Genomic DNA, 20287 nt, shown 5'->3' on the forward strand with positions numbered 1-20287 from the left:
TGGCAACCTTCATCGCTGCAGTGATGAAAGGCGTGCCCGGCGGGACCCTCTCCACAACGACTACTCTTACTTTTTATTTTAATAAAGTGTATCATCATCATCACTTCAACGGCAGAAAACGAAACTTTAGGGAGCGGGCTAAGCTGGCGCCGGGCCAGCGGGAGCGGCAGCGCCGGCACGACGACGGGCGCCCACGGAGACAGTCAAAGGTGAGGGACCTACGAGGGAGTTGAGAGGGAGCGCGAGGGGAGCCACCGAAGCCACTGCCATCGAAGCGACGGGGTTGCCAAGGCTAGAGTGTACTAGACAATGGTCGAGTGGGCTGAACGGCGCTCTGCCGCTGAGGCGCCGCGTGTGGAAAAATAGTGCGAGGGCGCTGCGAGCGAACTGGATTGGGGCGGAGACACGCTCCGCGGCATATTCAGTGTACTTTGGCGGCGGGCGCCGAGGCCGATTGCGCATAGTACGCTTTTAAAATAGCGCTTTATTTCAACTGAAACTTTGTTTACACCATTTTGCCAAACATATATATTTGAGGCATAGATTATACAACGCGACGTCTTCAATTTTTCTGTCGTTGTCAAGCGCGTCGTCTGCTAGCGAGCACGCGTTCGCTATGCGGACGCTGGCGGACAGCCAGTTTTTCTCGCAGAACCTCTGTACAGTACATTTTTTTAATGGTTTAGTTGCTTCGGTGTGCCGATGACTCTTTACAGCCGGTGCCAAATGTAGTTTTTACCACTGTCCTCTAAAAGTAACTGGTATTCTCCGCACCATGAAGGCTACGCAAGAAAATTTTATTATTGATATCGTGTCATTTTACACGCGCTTCTTGTTGGTGGATATTGATCAGGGACAATGATCGAAGAAACAATATTAGAGTGAAATAAACCAGGTTTATTAACTGCGTGGTGCGAAGAATGAACAATGTATTTCTAGGTAATTAAATCAAAGGGTACATAGACATATATATTTACGATATATATATATGTAAGGGAAAAATAACAAATATTCTAAATGCAATAATTGAAAAAGTGAGAACTCCTGACCGGGGGGAATAAGCACATGTGTTTGCAGTAACAAACACACATATTTGTGAATACTGTAAATAAAACTCTCATTCGCAGAAATAATATTCATATCAGGCAAAACCATCTTATATGTGTGTGTGTGTGTGTCTGTGCAAGTGTTATTGATATACTGTACGATGCCGAATAGTCATTTCCATTCGAATGTAACGCATAACAGCACTATTGAAATCTGAAAAGTGAGTGACTGCATGCAAGTGCGGGCTGTTATTTCGAATGATTTTGCTGCCGGAGAGTCGTGGCTGTTGCGCAGAGGCGCAGTTCCTGAGAGAATTACCGGACGGGTGTTAATAAGTCCTGCTTAAAAAGTTCCTAGCTCTAATTCAATATAAACGCCCCGTTTGGGGGCAGCCTTTAAGTCGGCTAACTTGATTCAGACCAGAATTTTTGACAGTCTCACCATGTTTGCAACCCGTTAAAACTGAGTGCCCCATGTGGTATCACACTTCTTCAACGAATGCAACAGATCTGCACATATCTCTACGTGTATGTGAGACATGCCGTTCCTTTAATTGTTTCATTGTGGTCATTATGATAGTGCACCGGATAACTGAACGCAGCCGTTTATAATATACAAGCTGCAGAGTTGAGCGGTCATACATTTGGGAACGACATTACATTTACGCATGAAATATAGGATAAGCGTAACATGTTTTTCTCGGAAATCAGACTTGAGAATAATTATGTTGTTTATACCCCCAGAAATAAGCTGAAGAACGCAGCCACCTGCTTTTTTCTTTTTTTAATATAAGAAAATTCTTGGGTTTTACGTGGCAAAACCACGATATGATTATGAGGCACCCGGTTTAGTTTTTGCCACCTGGCGTTCTTTAACACGCACCTAAATAGAAGTACACGAGTCTTTCCATTTCGTTCCCATCGAATTCTGCGACCTGCATGGATTGAACCCGCGAGCTCCAGAATTAGCAGCGCAACGCCGTATCCACGATATAGGCACTAATTAGGCTACCGCGCAGGATTTTTTTTTTTTTTTCTTTTTTGAATTATCAACTGGAAAAAAAAATTCCACATACGACTTCCGGTCAAAGATTAGTATATTGAATGCCTAACTAAAATCGTTTTCGGCACTCGAGGTCCGACTGCAATAAATGACCCCGTACCAATTACTACGCATTCTGTTACGCGAGAAAGGCGGAAACTTGAATGGAATGTTGTACTGCAGTTTACTGTTTTTTTTAAATCTATACCAATGCTTCCCGTAAATCTAAGTACAAGGCGCCGGATGGGGCAGATATGCTTTACTTCTTTGAAGCGGCAAGCAGGAAGGTTACATATGTTGCTTCGTCTGCGTTTCGCAAGACCTACTGATAGAAAACTATATGCGTAACAATACACACGAGATATACATGCTGCTTGAAGAACGAGAAAAAGATTTTTTCTGCAAAGGGAACCGTACAATAACATGGTAGAATGAAAGACGACACTGCAGCCACAATGCACGCGCAATCACCGAGCGGCATTAGAAAATAATAAAAAAATAAATGAAGAAGACAAAGGAAAAGAATTTATTCTTAAGGCATAAATACACGTCATACCCAATTTGATTGGTCTGAACGCAAATACCAGTGCGCGAAGTAGTACGGATGACCCTGCTGAGCAGTATCGCCAGCAGTTTCCAACGGCGCGACCTTGATGCGGCCCAATCCACTTCGACCGCAGCGCCGCCACAGTATTTTTCCACATCGGGGGCCTCACTGCAAAGCATGCGCCGCCCCAGCCGCTCGTCCCACTCGACCGTATTCTAGTACACTCCACCAAGGCCAAATCCGCTTCCTTGCTGCCCTCCTCCTTCACCTTCGACGGTCCACTCGCGCGCCCATCGCCGTGCCGGCACCGCCCGCTCCCTGAAGTTTCGTTTTCTGCCATTATCGGGAAGCGACCGTTGGCCGACGTGGGCAGTTTCGTGGCCCTCGCTCACTATGTGCTTGCGCGCCATGATATTTATCGACTCACACTCTTCGTACATCATGCTATGGTGCTCTAATACTTCAAAAATAAGTCCTTCCTTTAATTCAAAATTCTTTTAATTCGAACAACTTTTCGGGCCCGTTCGAGTTCGAATTATCGAGATTCAACTGTATAATGGTATCATTCGCTAAAAATCGAATCGCAGCGCTTCTAAATGACGCATACAAACCCAATTCTCCACATGAACTTGGACCTATCAAAAAGGTTAACGGCCGCACCCTGACGCAATTTAGGCAAGGTAGCTCGATCAGTGCCCACAGACTAGAAAGAGTGCAGCGTAAAAGTGCAAAGCGCAGCATCTGCTTATATCATATTTAAGCGAATGTAACGCGCACCCAATTTTCGAAAGTTGGAGATAAAAATGCACCTGAACGTAGTCTTACAAGATTGTTTAAAACTATGGCATGTCCCTATGTTGACGATCTGAAAAAAAAAAAAGGACAAGCTCAATACACCCACGTAGAATGTGAAATTTATTCTGCTGACATTTCCTTTCCTTCAGTGATCCAGTTTTGCTGGCTTTAAGGTCACTGATAGATACGTCCTGATCGCGTGCCGATTCAAGGGCTATTACCTTGACAAGCTCGGTCTACACGGAGCTGCTTCAGAACGTGTGCAAGCTTGTCGTCAAGGTCCAGATATTTTCCACTTTTCAGCCCGTAGAAACTTTTCGTGGTCGACGTGCAGCCGAAGATCTCCTTCCTTTGTTTGCACCATTCACAGACACAGGTTTTGGGCACGCAAAAAGGATGCGACGTAGCTATCTTCAGCGTGCAAAATAACTTTTCTTGATATGAGCTTTCATCACCCTAAAAACGGCGAAATATTAAGTTACCGAGTCTTGCACCGATACTGTACGTTGCGTCACCCGCATCACTGTGTGGCACAGTTTCTTTTTCATGTGGCAGACAGCGCGCTGCCTCCAGGTCTACGGAGTACCGTGCAAAAGGATTTCTTTTGTCGTTTGACGTACATACTTTTGTCAAGTCGGCTGCAGGTGCTTCGTGCTTTCGTCTTCACGCCTTTGGCCGTATGCACAAGTTCTGGGGAGTCCCACATGAAACTATCTACGTTGTGCCAACGTACTTTCGTTTTCAATCCATTGACTGTGTGTGCCAGCTCTACAAGTGCATCAGTGCACACACCATCACTCGACATACAGTACTCATCATCATCGTTATCGCATCCAAGCGGTTCGTCCAAGCTTCCCGCAGTTTTCTCGCACTGCCTTCGTGTTGCGAGTCGTCACGCAAAATGGTTGTGTAAGCTTCATCCTTCTGCTTCGACATTCTTTTATAACTCCGATGCTCCCAGTTGCCTGCCTGCCGCCGTGCCAAATGCTCCTGCTGTCAACGTGGCTGACTGTGTGTAGTGGCTTCCTTGCTTCGTCACCCGTCATCTCCTTCAGGCCGCGCGGACGTACAGAAACAAGTCATTTGGCTGCAGTCTCAGCCATCTTTGTTTGAGTACCATGGAAGCGTAGTCTTCCACCAGGATGGCATCAATAAAACGAAAAGCACATTCGCTGCAAGATAAGTTGAACATTCTCCGCGCTGTGAAAGAAAACCTGACGCGGAAGAGGGTGTGCATAACGAAGGAACTCGGACTAACGCCTTCAACTCTCTACTCCATTGTTGCAAAAAGGAGCAAAATTGAAGACAATGCTCTAGACTTCGCTGGCAGATCCAAGCAAGCCCGGGGTTTGGAGGACATGCAGCTTAATGAGGCCATTTTCAAAAGGTTTAAACAAGCGAGGGCCGCAGGAGTGAACTTCGACGGCACCATCTTGCGAGAAAAAGTGCTTGAGATTGCCGACAAGCTGGGCATCGACAGTTTTTGTGCGTCAAATGTATGGATTGACCGCTTTAAAAAGAGTCATGGGGTATGCTACCGAACAGTGAATGGAGAGGTTGCAAGTGTCAACACAGCAACCGTCGACACCTGGAAAGGGACCGTAGCATCCATTATCAGCGACTACGAACCCAGGGACATCTTCGGTGCCGATGAAGCAGGCCTTTTCTTTAAGGTACAGCCATCCAAGACACCGAGCCTAAAAGGTCAGGCTTGTCACGGAGGAAAATGCAGCAAGGAACAGAGCTGCTGTGCTGCAGCTCGGATGGCTCTGAATTGATAAAACCCTGGGTTATCGGAAAATTTCAGAACCCGCGCTGCTTCAAAAATATCCGCCACCTGCCCTGCCACTACAGGAACAATAGCAAGGCCTGGATGACATGATCACTTTTTGAAGAGTTGGCTTATGTGGACTTGAAAATGGCAATGCTACACTTTCTGGCAATGCTCGATGGAGCGCTTATCTGCTGCATCCCTGCCAAGTCTCCCAAATTATCTGTAAAGCTTATGTTCTGCTGTTTTTACAATATTAGAAATGTTGCGTCTAGTTTTACGAAAAATACATTCTGTTAATAACGTTTCTCTCTTTGGTCTCTAAACCTTCATTTGGTCTGATGGTAAAAGGATGCCAGATCTGTACTTGCTTCGAGCAAGTTTGTACAAACCAGTTGCTGAAGCAGGCCACATTGGCAACAGCAATGTCACTGTCGTCTAAAATGTCACTGTGTCAGTATTTGCTGTTCCAAGTTTACTGTGTGTCACATCTAAACGTAGAACCATCGTTAATAAAGTGCATATCCCACACAAAGTGTGTGTTTGGGGCAAGCTTTAAAGAAAAATTTGTGATCTTCCCCCTAGGGGCTGTGAAAATGTCTCAAAAATTCCATAGTCTAAAAAAAATGAATGCATGCTTTTTACTGATCCCATTGGTCCAAATCACCACAGGCACATTCAGAATAGCTGTGAAATAGCCCAGTACACTTATTATGCATATTGGTGCTCGTATTGCGACAGGACACGATGGCTGCATGCGTGTGTAAATAAAGAATACATGCTGTTATGTGACATGCCATGTGACAGTGACCCCTTCCCATTCTTGGTATGCTTCACCGCAATACATTGCTTATGCTTGACTCTGTAACACTGCTGTATTGCGGTGAAGCTGATTTTATTGCGATATCAATTATATGGACACTTCAACCGGATTTCTGCCGTCGCTGTGAGGTTCCGTATAGATTCCAAGGGCGATAAAATCGTTGCCGCGCGCCGTATGCGCGAGCGAATCCCCCTGCGCGCTATCACGGAGAGCGAACGCACGGCGGAAAGCAAACGCGACCGTCGCGCGAAAGGCCGTGGAGGTATGGGAGGTATGGGAGGTATGGGAGGTATGGGAGGTATGGGAGGTATGGGAGGTATGGGAGGGAGGGAGGGAGGGAGGGAGGCAGGCGGGGCGACGCTGTGCTCCAGCACCAAAGGCGTATCTTGCAACCGGGCGTAAGGGGAACTTGCCACTCAATCTCCCACGCAACAGCAAGAAAGCGGGAAGGCAGCACGGGGAGGGAAGGAGGGGGGGGGGGGCGCAGCTTCTACTCTGCCAACTGCGTTCGTACTTTCGCCCGGCTGTGGCCGTCGCCCGCACCGTCTCTTATCTCTACATGGCTCTGACCTTTGTATGCGCTGTGCATCTGCCGCTCAGTTTCCTTTGAAGCGATAGACCACACGGACCTTGCCCGCTTTGGCGGCTGCGCTTGCTGTCAGCATTTTGACAGTCGTCGTCTGCAGTCATTCAGTGTGATCTATTCATGTTTGCTTGTGCGCGCTGACACCATGCTTGTTAATTCAGTTAGTAAGCGGATGCGTCCAAGTTTATGCAGCCGATGAAACTACTATCCCTACTCCGAATAGCTCTCTACTAATTTGCTATTGCAATTGAAGCTGCGCCTTTCGGGCGAAACTTTGCCGACGCTGCCAGCAGGGAAACAGGGATGACGCTAACAGCATCATCGTGAGTGCAAGAATGACCACGTTTGTTGAGCCACAGCTTATAAAGGCACGAGCGAGCACGCTGAACATACTGCGCATCACTGATGCACATCCGCTCTGCTTTTATCAGTACGCATGTCCGATACACTTTCTTTAAACTTTTATATTTCATTGTGATGATGATCTTGTGGTGTAAAGTAACAGCTCTTTGTAAATGTGCATTAACAGTGTTTGTGTCTGCTTGTGAAGCAAAACAAAAAATATTGTCCGTTAACTTTTCATTCAACTTTTAAAAATCAGCCACCATATTTCTTCATGCTGATGCCATTAGACAACTGTTTTTATAAGTGACCCTGATTGGCATGTATTGCAGCTTTGTTTTTTGTTTGCTATTTTACCATCTTGTCACTCTAGTGTCCTTTGCATTGTGCTGTACCATGCAGCCAGCTTGTGTTGGTGTTCAAGTGTGCACACGTCATCTGCCTGGACTGTTTTCGGGCCTATTGCCACAGCCGACTTGACGAGCGTGGCTTTGTCCAGCACCCAACCTTGGGCTGGACACTTCCCTGCCCTGGTGAGTACTTGTAGACCTTGATCGTGAGTCATATTAGCAGTTAAGCTATTATCATAGTTATGCCATTACAGTAAAACCTCATTACAAGAGACACTCAAGGGACCCGGCAAACATGTCTCTCGTAACCAAGGTCTCTTATAACCAAAAATCCTAAAAACACTGAGCAGTTGGACTAGATCACTTTATTATACATCAGAATCAAAGTGTGTTTAAACACATCTACGTACTACACATCTACTGTTGTACGTACTTGCGTCGTACCTACGTCATGAGGGCGACATACCGCATTTGTTCGATTATGTTTAAGGTGGGAGTGCATTACAAGAGACCCCCCCCCCCCAAAAAAAAAAAGTATGCACACCATTTACACGGCGATACAAATGAGCCAGGAAGAGAATTTCATCTGCGGAACCCTGATTAATACGGCCACGTGCTAGCCGTGTGCACAAACGGCGCACAGCTTCTCTGTACCGTAAAACTCCTGGGGAGTGTAAGGTCCGCTCACAGGTGAAAATAACACGAGATGTGTTCACGTTCGTTTTTCTTTCTTTTTTAACGCGATAGTGTTAAGGGCCCCATGTCACAGAAAAATCCGGCATCGGCGCCCGTGGCAGAGAGCGTGCATGGCACAAGGTGTGAAGGAGAAAATAATCCCGAACCACCCCGACCGCGCAGGCCCTCCATGTGGCGCAAGGTATTATTGAACAAAAATTGAATTTCTCGCATTGTAATCCATCAGAAAAATGCTTAAGTACGACTTAACCACAACCTTCAGACATGGTGGCATTGGATTGTAATTTTAATGTACGAGAAAACATAATTCTGCTACGAGGAAACTCAAACACAAACCCCTTTTCCAGTAGCTCGGGTAGGTTAGTTGCGAAATTCATATCCAAATGGCGCCGCATCCTCGGCAAGTCAAATTGGGACTTCGCCTGCCTAATGCGTTTTGGACACGTGCATGCATCGGGGCAATAGCAAACAATTAATGAAATAATAAAAAAAGGTCCTGGGGCCTTCACATTTTAATATAAGACGACTTATATTGCCCCTGGAAAAACGTCTTCCCAGCTATGCATTTCTGTTTAAAAGTGAAGCCGACTTTAAGGGGATCGGTGTAAGCTTGGTATTTGTAAGCTGACGTTCGACGTTCTGCATTGCAGTGAAGCCCTACTCAAAGAAAAATGCGGTGCGAACGGGGCCCGATAACGCTATCGTGTTCCACTCTTAAAGGTGAAGCCTAAGCGTGCTCCAATTTTTTTAATGTCAGCTGTCTTTAGACTCGGCACGACCATGCTTTTATGATGGCTCCCCTTCCGATGTTCAGTTCCGCGCAACCTAGTAAGCGGGGTGGGGGGATGCAAACTGCGGACGGAGCGATAGCTGCACAAAATAAAATGCAAGCCAAGAGCGACGTGCAAAGTCCTGACATGGCAAAGATTCACAGCAAGATAACCGGGCCGGTCTCGCATCCGCCCGCATCCGCTTGGTGCTGTTCGGCTCCCGACAATTCGAACAGAGTTGTCTCACTGAAACATGGCGATGGCTCCGGAGTTTGACTACCGGCATACAAAGCGACCAGCGCCGCAGGCGCTGCGACGGAAATCCAACTCAATGGTACTCTGTCACAGAGTCGGTGTGGGAGCACGACAGCGATTATAAAAGCATAATGACATAAAATTCAGTGCAATTTGTAGTCGCAACTTTGCGAGGAATGACATCTGGCTGTGGAACGGAACAGAATCGAGCCAAGGGAATGAAAATTGCAGCGCATACCGGTTGGTACGCGTCGGCCACGTTGCGGGAGCGTGTCTGGGTTGTCTCTCTTCTAAATAGTGAGGAATTTACTCTAGGGACCTAAAAAAAGTTGCCTTTAGTAACCAAGTGTCTCTTAGTTGTACACCATGTGTCTCTTAATTGTAACCATGTCTCGTATATGCAATGTTGTTAACATGTCGAACATAGGAAAACCAACCAAACCATTTTCAAATGTCTCTTATAACCAAGTGTCTCTTGTAACCGTGTCTCTTCTAATGAGATTTTACTGTATCGTGTGTAGTAATTTGTCATGATCCTGAGTTATATGAGTAGTTGGTCATTATGGTGAATGTATGAGGCTAGGATCATACAACAGGTGATGTTTTCATAAGTTGCTTGGTTATTTTCTTTTTCTTGGCCACATTTAGTTGGCACGTCTGGTAGGTAACTTAATAGTGGTTTCCGAAGAGTGCATATGGGTTCCCTTTGTCGGGTGTATGACATTTTTTCCCATTAGTGAACTTTCCTCTACCTTGCGGGCTTCCACAGGACTGATTCGCCGTAACCTAATAGTGTTCTGCAAAGTCAAATAAAGGACAACTTGATTTGTCTGTTTTTCAGTCATGTTGATCGTTACCTAGCATGCTCCAAAAAACGCGTATCCTCGGCTTCCAAACGATACTTTCCTGCTCCAAACCTGCTCCAATGGGCCAAATTTGCTGCTCCCAAAGCTGCTCTAAAACACCCTTGGTCACTTCAATCCCTGTTAGTAGCAGATCATAATCAAAAGTTGTATGAGCAGCTCTGCCATGGTCATAGATAAGCCATGAACATGTGCAGTTATAAATCGTGATTGTGACTTACACCACGATCATGCCATCTGCATCCAAATGTGTGCAACCACGTTCAAAGTTGCAGTCGCATTTGCTTAAGTTCAATCTCATCATGCTCTTAGAAATTCTGTGATGAACATTCGTTTTAATGTGTATGTGATTTCGTGGCCATTAATTAGTACCTGATTGTTATTTCACTTCCTGACAGCAGTTTAACTCTTTCCCTACCATGGGGAAAATAGGTGTTTTTTGTATGTTACGGTGTACATGTTTTTTGTACACATGTACATGTTTTTTTCTGAAGGATATTTAATACTTAATGTAATACATAAACAGAAAGCGAAGTGAATGCACTTTTCACGCATAAAAGTTTTATTAACGAGATGTGTCATAAAAAATATTGTAAAAACACGCTTGTATCTACTAAGAAAAAAATGTTATGAAAATTATGAGATATACAAAATATATTGCCGCCTATCTCCGAAAAAATAAAAATTTTTCATTCAACAAGTATTTCGCTATAAAAATTTAACTGCAAACACTACAGTTGGGTGTACCAGGCGGCGGCCGCTGATGTTCCAGGCTGGCTTATGTCGTCGTCACTTTCAGACTCAAAGTCCGACAAAAAGTCGGCGTCCTCTGACTCGCTGCTATTCGATGTATCGATCAGATCAGCTGCAGAGGCAGCGGAATCGCGATAACTGCGATCTCCAGAAGCGCGCGCGCCGTTTCTGGAGTCTGACATTTTTGCATTCTGCTTTGACGATCGCGAAACTTCGTCGCACGTTTAAAAATCACCGCTTGCCGGGAAAAAAGCAAACTGCTTAGAAAACAAAAATATAGTTTCCCCTCTTTCACGTCCGATGGCACAGTGTGTCCGTGAGCGGCGCAGAAGGTCTCGAAAGTGACGTTTCAAACCATCTATAGCGGGTGGCCATTTTTTCGTTCTCCTTTGAATTTTACTCCTCCTGCAAGTGGCGACCACGTGGCCGTATCTTGAGAGCAATCTGCGTTGGAAGCAGAGTCAACAGGTGCTATAGGCTCGTAGCTTTGTGCGTGCTGTGTGTTCTCGGCGCTCAGTTTGCGTTGAAGCGATAGACAACTGCACGAAGGTCATCTCGCTCGCTGCTGCTGCCGTGTTTCCTCACGCCAGCGTTTCGACAGCATGTGTCCGTGGTCATCGACTGTGACGTGTTCATGTTTTCTTTGTGCACTGACACTATGCTTGTTAATTTAGTTAGCAAGCGAATGTTTACAAGTCGATACAGCTGATAAAAGTACTATCCTTTAAGGCTCTCTGCTACTTTGCTATCACAATCGATATTCCGCTTTTCGGGGAAAACTGAGATTTTTTTTGCTTAAAACTATTTCTGGGCTTGCTTAAAGTAGTAATTCCAGCTTCTGCTGGGCTTTCAAAACAGACATTTGTGTGACATAGTTCGGGTAGCCATTGTATTCTGCCACTGATATGAACAACATAATGAAGTTTTACATTGATTGAATGAAATGACTGAAATTTTCAAACCAGTTTAGAACAGCCATGCAAAGAACAGAGGTTACAGAAAATTGAAAGCTTTATGTACCCCTTAGAGGGGGTGATAGTCTCAGGATTTCTGTTAAGCCGTTATAGGACGGCGTATATTTTAGAAGGCAGCTCTTGGGCGCCTAGGCCCCTTTTCCTGTGGCGAGCGTCGGCATAAAAGAGCGAACGCAGAGCGGCAGATGATAAATGTGAGTCGCGAACGGCGGAGACCAATGAGAGCGGCCCCTTCAGTGACGGGCGCGCAGGAAACTGGTGTCATGCGCACCCGCCCGACTGCTCGATGCGTACTCGTATCTGGTCTCAGCCGGACCGCTTGTTTCGTCTGCTCGCGTCAGCTCTCGCTCGCATTTGTTTGTTTTGCTTAGTTTGCTCTCGTTCATGCTTGTTTCAATTGTCATGGTTTGAGATTGTTTTTTCAATGATGAGGCTAAACCGAGACGTCCCGATGGAAAGGTTTTTGAAGACAGTGCGCCATATTCGAATCTGTATGACATGACGGACCCTGAATACACGGACATGGAGGCGACACTCAGTACCTCATTTTCCTTGACTTTGGAACGCGGCGACGCCACAACAGAAGAGAGCACACCAACATGATTGCGATCAGTGGCAACGATGTCATCATCTTCATAAGACATGACTCGCGTTAAAAATGAAGGACGAAGAATGTAAACACAGCACTGACTGGTCAGCAGACAAAGGAAAAAGCACGCGACATCTTGTACGTACAAAGAGGAGGCAAGATTTTCATGCTGTCACGTGACTGCCGCAGTGGCTCGCCGTCAGTTGGTGTGGCCGCCCTGCCCCAGCTGCATTTTAACGTCGGCGGCGCGCCACGCGCATTTCAACGCTAGTGTGTATGGGGCTTTTTGTGGCAATGATCGCTTCAAGATAGCGCCACAGTACCGCGCGTTGTCTGTTCACCGATGACGCCATCAAAACAAGCGCTGCATGACCAGAGGTCTGTCTGCGGTGGCTGCTCTGAATCGCACTCACACGTCTCCCATGCGCTGCCTCTCGCAATCTCCCAATTAGCGAGGCAGTCACGCCACCCTTCGCTTGTTTGCAACTTGCCGCGCGAGATAGATTGTCCGCGCCAACCAATACCGTATTTTCTCGCATATGACCCGCACCAAAAATTGGGGAAAATTGCTTAAAAAGTGGGGGTGCGGGTTATCTGCGAAGATTCGCGAAGGGAGGAGTGGGGGTCGGCTTCACGGCAAGCGCAGCCTACCGTGCAGAGTCCGCGTTGTCCGCATGCCTATCGACATCGACGTGTGTTAAGCCAATAAGAAGCCAACACAGGTTATAGCCAGATCCACATCCATAGTCTGGTTAGATGCTTTTCGCATGCTTTTCGCATGAGTCAGGTGCCGTTTCTTGTAAGCCCAGTTTGCACAGTTGGCCAGCCTTGTTTAGGCATCACGAGTGTGTCTCGGCAGCAGTCTTTTACAGTGAAACAGAAACTGAAGATCATAGCCGCTGCTGAAGAAATCGGCAACAGAGCTGCTGCGAGATGGTTCCAAAGACGATTACGTCTTAGAGAGTGGCGATGAAGCCTCGGATGACAGCAGTGAATCCGACGACAGCACAGACAATGTCGCGGCAGTCGTTTTGAAATAAATTTGTTTTGAAAATGAAATGATGACTGCGCGTAGTTGTAACTTCCTAGTTCTCATTTTTTTTCGGATACGCGTGCGGGTTATACGCGAGGTTATTTTTTTCTTTTTCGTGGAGTTCAAAGTTAGGGGTGCGGGTTATATACAAGGGCTGGTTATACGCGCGAAAATACGGTATATCACGAAATGAAAACGAGGTGCTGTGCACTGTAGAGACAGCTAGGCCAGCTGTGAATGAATTGGCACAGTCACCATGTGTGAGCAGCGCAGGAATTGTTAGCGAGGTTGTTAACGAAGCACAGAGTACTGCTGGCCCGACAGACATGAGCACCCATGTCGAGTCAGGGCTGCGTGCCGATGCGTCGTGCCAGCTGGAGGATGCAGTTGAGGGCAGTTCGCAGAAGTGCAAACTGCGCAGCTCGAAGGAAAACAGCTGCATGGTTCAGGGATCGGTCGAGCTGTCCACCAGTCTCTGTAGCCAAAAGAGGGATGATTTAGGTACGAATCATTCGGACTGTGCGGGTGAGACAGCGATCGAGACCGACGAGCTGTGTGCCGATGCACAGCGTGAGCTGAACAATGCAGTAGTGGGTAGTTCGCAGGATTCCAAGCAGCGTAGCTCAAAGGAAAACAACTGCATAGTTCAGGGATCGGTGAAGCTGTCCGCCAGTCAGGGTAGCCAAAACAGGGATGAAATATTTAGGTATGAATCATTCAGACTGTGCAGGTGAGATAGTGATCGAGACTGACGAGCTGTGTGCCGATGCACAGCGTGAGCTGGACAATGCAGTAGTGGGCAGTTCGCAGGATTGCGAGTTGCGTAGCTCGAGTTAAGACTGCTGCATTGTTCCAGGCTCGGTTGAGCTGTCCGCCAGTCGGGGCAAAGAGGGAGAGGATTTAACTGTAAGTCACTCAGACTGTGCTGGTAAGACAGTGATTCGGACCAAAGAGATATGTGACGGTCAGCACGAGGCAGATGGCTCAAATTTGAGTTCAAAGAAAAAGCTCCATAGAAAGAAACATAAAGGTCGGCATACGATACAGAATGTAGCGCACCCAAAGATGACAAAAGATGTAAGAAGGCGTGGCGCAAAAAAAGGAAAGATGCGGTCGTCGTTGACGACATTTTCATATCAGGCGCGTTCCAGCCACTGGTCAAAAAGAGCCAGAGAAGCATGTTCTACACGAATGCGGACAGAGGGCACGGGTATGTACCCCGTCGTTCTTTTAGGGGGGCAGCATGCGGTGCAAAGGAGCGCAAGGTGGCAGGACGAGACGCGACGGGGCCAGCCGAGGTCGGTATCAAAGCATGTCGCCAGGGCACAATTTGGTAGGGGACTGTGACGTCCCGAAAGAACTGACGGAAAATCAGGCCTTTTGTTGTTCCTGGATGACCAGAATAGCTTTCAGGGCTCGACCACCTCGAGTACGGCTCAAAAGTACGAGAACGGTAGACAAAAAGACAGGTTCCAAGAAACAGACGCTTTGTTTTGTTTGTTTATTTTTGATAGTTTGAGAAGTTTCGCGATTTGAGACTAGAGTTTCTTTCAAGATGTAAGTTATGAGCTTTGTTTATTTTGTTGTTTGAGAAGCTCTGAAGGTTCTAAGATATGTTTTTAGTAAAGCTTTCGTTTCGCGAAGTGTTCGTTAATGAGTAGATAGACTTTAGTTTTTTTTTTTTTTGTGAGTGACTTGAAACGTCTAGATCACTCGTTAAAGGCCTATAGCAACGCGCGTGTGTATCAGTTAAACTTTGTGAAGTGCAAGTTTTTTCTTTTAAGGTTAAGCGTGTTGTGTTTTCAGTGAGTCTATAATTTGCACTGAGAAGCGTACGTTTCATTGGCGCGTGTCCTGTGCGGACCGAAGGAAGCAGAATATTTGGGACTGGGTCGCTCGTGTGTGTTGAGGGCAGCAGTGTTCTGATTTTTTACTAAGCGTGCGTGGAAGTAGTTATTAACAGACGCATTTTTCTTTTTTAAGTTCTTGTGAGTGCGTAAGTTACGCCAGTTTAGTTTGTTGTTCTTTTAAGGCGTGTCCTGCAAAGGCAAAAGGAAGAAACATGAGTATGCGTTAGAAAACGTCTGCGTGAGATGCATGTGTGCTTGAGTTGTGATCACAAAGCTAGCGCAATTTTAATTACTTATTTGTGGAGTTGACGTGGCTTTTCAGTGGCACGAGTACGTGTGATAAGTAGTCCACTGTGAAGAGCGGGGGCAGCAAACTTCGAGCCACATCTGCTTTCCTGCAATGAATCGCTTCGTGAAGGTGAAAATACGTCCCACTGGACGCGGCGACACTGTGGCGAGACACGTTTCAACGAATACGTGGTTGCTGGCTGCCACTTGGTCACCGACCTTGACTCTGGGACCGAGAAACTCTTGGGAAAGTGTGTTCTACGCTGTTTCATTATGGCTGCTGCTAGCCGCCATGGCTGTTCAACAGACGAAGCAGCTAATTGCTGGGCCATCCCAGGAGCCAAGACACGCCAGATTGGGTCAAGCGTGACACCTCCCATCTATGAGCGTCCCCTCTGTTCTCTGTGACGGTGAGCCGTGTACGCCCGAGGCTACTTTTCCAGGTGTGTTCGTGGAACAAAGGCGCCGGAGTGTTTATGCGCACCCTCATCCTCAAGACGGAGCCTTCGGCGACTTTGGACGCTCTGGTTGGAGGAAGGTGTGCCCGCAGGTTTCCTTGGCCGAGGGATCTAGGGAGGACAGGAGGCATTTAAGCGGGATTTTGTGGCTCATCTAGAGTGCCCTCCCATCTGCTCTGGCATGTAGAGAGTGCTCTCCCAACTGCTCCGCGATGTAGCTCGAGTGCTCTCCCATCTGCTCTGACATGTAGATAGTGCTCTACCAAAACAATGTATGTAGTCTGCTCAGATGTAGTAGCGCTGACATGCTATGATGTACTGCGCTCTGTACTACAGCTAGTATGAGTATCCCCTTGTTATGTAAATAAGTTTGCCTTTCCAATGTAAATAAACCCCCTATTCTGTTTACCCTACCTCTCAACTTTGTACTCATCACAAATGAAGCAACCCTCGTCAAGCCAGCTCGGACGACAGCGTGGGCCTGCTAAGCCTCAGTGTGACGCCCCAGTAGCGTAGGCCAGCTACCCGTTATGTCACGCGCCGGTGGCGCACGCTAGAGGGCGACCCTCAGTTTGACGTCGGACTCCGAGACCACAACTCCCGATTCCTACAACGCTGAACTGCACAGTATATCTGGTGCCAAGGTCAGCTAGGACCCACAGCTTATAACCCCATTTTGTGACTTTATCTTTGATGTAGGGTCGGATGCCATACCGCCCTTTCGATTTGATCATACGCTCATCCACGGAAAGATCGCGATGTGGCTGGAAGAGCTTCGCTGACACTTGGTTCATGTGCTCCATAAGCCACCATATGTAGTGCAGCTTTCCTCATGACTGCTGACTGACATCGTCCAAGTCTCTGCAACAGGGGCGTAGCCAGGGGGGGGGGGAGGTTGGCGGGGTTCAACCCCCCCCCCCCCGAATTTTTTTCCGCAACCCCTCCCCCCCCCACTTACTCACCCTTTGTTCTCGTCGCTTCGCGCTGACATAATTCAAGAAACCGGCGCTACTGTCACAATTTCATTCCTGGGCGCTTCCGTTTGGGTTGATAATTTACAGCGAATCATGTCTGCATATGGAAACAACTGTCATGGTGTTTGTCAAGGCTTTGACACTCTGTGAGGTTTTGGGCGAGAATCTGGCGGCCGCATTCTGAAGCAACAAATGCGGCAGCCGCATTTTAGATGATGGCGAAAACGCTCGAGGCCTGTTTACTTAGATTTAGGTGCACGTTAAAGACCCCAGGGGGTTGAAATCTCCGGTATACATTTCCGCCGCTTCCCTTCAGGTGCCGGTTAGGCCGCGCTCGCGCAGGATCTTAGGCTACGTTCACACTTGGTCTCGAAGCTGTCGGAAGCGGCAAAATCTTGCAAAAATCCGCCCGCCTAGGCGGCAAAACAGGCAGAAAAACAGGCTGCGAGCCAAATCGATCTCAGGCCGATTTTTTCGCCATGGTGAAGCGGAAACACGGTGGAAAGTCGTTCTGCTTCACTGGAAGCTACACTATAGCATATAAACAACCGGTCATAAAATTGAACATGGCACCAAAAGTGTAGGCTGTAATGCTGATCGACGCGATCAAGAACCAGTCCTTGCTCTACGACAAGAGTGGCACTGAAACGTACTCTCAGCAATACTCGCAATAGTATTCAACGTCGCGCGACCGGAGGTGCGGCAACGAAGCCTTGGCGTGACCCAACTTCTCGCGCTTTTGCAAAGCCAGGTGAACCCACCACCGCCGTTTCCGAGGTGTCCGCGTCTTCCGTTTATTCATTGTCCATTTCTAGAAAACAAGTAGGTACAAGTATAAAAGCCATTTCTTCTTCCACTTCCACGGCAGACAATAGTTAGGCAGATTCCTCGTTGGCGCTCCATAATTCTCCTCGCACGTGTACGGTATGTTGCAGAAGTCGCGGGGTGCTTTTCTCGTCGCGACGATAGATTGGGAGCGTAGGTCTCACGTAGGATGCGCAGGCTTTGGCGAGCCCCAACACAAGGGCCAGCCCGGGTTTTAGCTGTGGTGTTCCCGTTGCCCCTTTGGTGTCCTGGAGGCGCCGACATTACGGAATGATGAAATGTTATTATTACAACTTGTAAATAAAAGCTATTAAAGAAATATTATCATGCCTAGGCACCAACCTGTGACTCAGCGCTACCGCGCCCGTGTGAGAATTACGGAACGCCAACGAGGAATTTACCGAAGGTCGCAGATGACACGCGAAGTTGCGTAAAATGATCACTTTTGATGACGGTACGTGGGTCAAAGAATGAACATACCGTTCGAAATAATGCGATAATGAGCGCCACCACGCCGACAAACGTACGCAGACGAGATAGATCTGGACGAAAACGGCAGAGGCGGCCGCGGCGGTAGCAAAACAAATGTGAACAACTTGGACAGGCACGGAAAACATTTTCTGGCCGCTTTGGCCTTTCCGCCCGCTTGCCGCTTCCCAAGTGTGAACGTAGGCTTAGTCTGCATGAGAAACGTCTCTTGTTTGCGATTACGCCCCTACGGAAGGCTGGTAATTACTGTTGTGTTGTTTAATCCCAAACCAGCAATTACGGAAGGCTGGTAGTTGCTGTTTTGTTGTGGAATCCCAAACCAGCAATGTACACACGAAGGGGTTGATGACAGCAGTGAAATTCCACCAACTCGCAACAGAATGCACGAAACAGACAGCCGACAAGCATGGATTACTGCTGTGCGCAGTACAGCGTAAGTAAACTCTTGTTGCAGGCGCTGACAGTTCTCGTCGGAGTTCACGCATCCTGAGGAATTGATTATGTGCACTATGCACTGAACAAGACCGGAGTTCATTCCTGCATCACTAGTACACCAATCAGTCGAGATTCTGTGAGGTACAAGGCCGCTTCCTGTTTGCACCGGCGAAAGTGAAGCAGAAATGAGTTGCACGCTCTACTTAAAATGCGTACACATGCCATATCTATGCTGTGCGGTGAAATATTCTGTACAATTGTGAATCTGTTGACGTAAAGGCAAATGACGGCTGCACGCTCGCACACATCGGAAGACACAGCGGCCCATGCACTTGCCGCAGGAAATGCAACCCTCTCGTATGAAGGAGCAGGGTGACGAGAGCTTCGAAAAAAGAAAAATCCTTACGCGTTTTTGCGCGTATTTAAGTTTTCTAGCGCAAAGACCCAGCGAACAAGCTATTGCTATGGGAGTAAGTATAGCTTGGTCACACGTGCATTTTCACACGTATAGTCATCCTTGACTTCTGAAACGCACTTCGCCCCGACGAGGACGACGCCATCTACGCTTAACGGAAATTAACATATAATGATGTCTTCTCCGATCGGGTGGGTCATCTCAATGATGCGTTTTCGAAGACTGGTCCATTCAGTGGCGCGATGAGAGACCGGTGCTCCAAACGCCCACTGTACCTGTCGTACTTACTGTATTTACTGAGCTTACTTTACTTTTACTTAATTTCTTCACAAGCACACGCGAGGAGGGGGGGGGGGGCGATCCCATGTCTTTGATATACATGTATAGAGTCTGCTTAAACTACCGATATTTATTATCGATCACGTGACGTAGAGGAAAGCAGAAGCTTGCCTTCCCCCCCCGCCTCGAAAAAAATTTCTGGCTATGCCCCTGCTCTGCAACATGCAGCATTTCAAGCAGAGCTATAAAACAACGACACGGCATGATCCAGGATGGGAGCAGACCACTGTAGATATTTCCCACATTCCAATACAGCTTCAGCCTTCCCCGGCTTGACAATGCCCATGTAAATCACAAGGCCGATGAACTTCAGCATATTTCACTTGGGGTGACTTCTTCCCATGATCCGTCCGAAAGAGCATGCGTGGGTTTCTCCAAAATGTTTGTTGAGGCATATTTGTTTGTGTTCGATCACCTCAGTCAAGAAAAAAAAGTCTGGGGCAGTTAGAAATTTTTTCGATCCGCTTCCGAGTGCCACGCCCACATCATCGTCCAAGTACACGCTGGGTTCCCGTCTCGGCAAAAACTCGTTCTGCTTCTGCGCCGGCAGGAGATTGCTGCCGTAGCTTGTTGAGACCCTGTCAAATAGTGATAAGACTATGAGAACATATAGCGAGCCTGTTTACCTACTCAAGAGAGAGCTGAATCTAAAACTATGCTCACCTTCGTCTACTAGATGAAGTCCCAGGTTGGTTGTCGCCGGAATCACTGTCCGAAATGAAATCGGTGCTGCCAAAATCGTCTTTGGACTCTTCGCTGCTTCTTTCATCCCAAAAATCCGTTGCCGAAGCAGCGAAATTACGCAATTGACATCGGTCTCTTTGAGCGACCTGACGCGAGCGCGACGCTATTTTTCTCGGCGTCACTTCGCGCTCTACAAACTTCTCTTTCATGTATCGCCACCTGCTGGAAAAAAAAAAACCCGAAACCTAAAGGTTAGTTATGAAACTACCTCGTAGATGGAGCTACATGTCTCAGC

General features: G+C 47.4%; 1 protein-coding gene across 7 annotated transcripts in view; it reads left to right on the top strand.

Annotated features, from left to right (window-relative positions):
* Window positions 1–20287, top strand: part of LOC119437595 (E3 ubiquitin-protein ligase parkin-like) — a 201664-nt gene that overhangs the window by 59706 nt on the left and 121671 nt on the right. For all 7 annotated transcript variants that reach the window (XR_007465206.1, XR_007465205.1, XM_049660737.1 and 4 more), the window contains exon 5: window positions 7355–7485. Coding sequence is in view for 5 of the 7 variants with exons in the window: in XM_049660737.1 (XP_049516694.1) it covers window positions 7355–7485 (131 nt within the window). In the remaining 2 variants the exon portion in view is untranslated. The remainder of the gene's footprint in view (window positions 1–7354; window positions 7486–20287) is intronic.

The sequence above is a fragment of the Dermacentor silvarum genome, chromosome 1 (assembly GCF_013339745.2).
Source record: "Dermacentor silvarum isolate Dsil-2018 chromosome 1, BIME_Dsil_1.4, whole genome shotgun sequence".
NCBI classification, from domain to species: Eukaryota; Metazoa; Arthropoda; class Arachnida; order Ixodida; family Ixodidae; genus Dermacentor; species Dermacentor silvarum.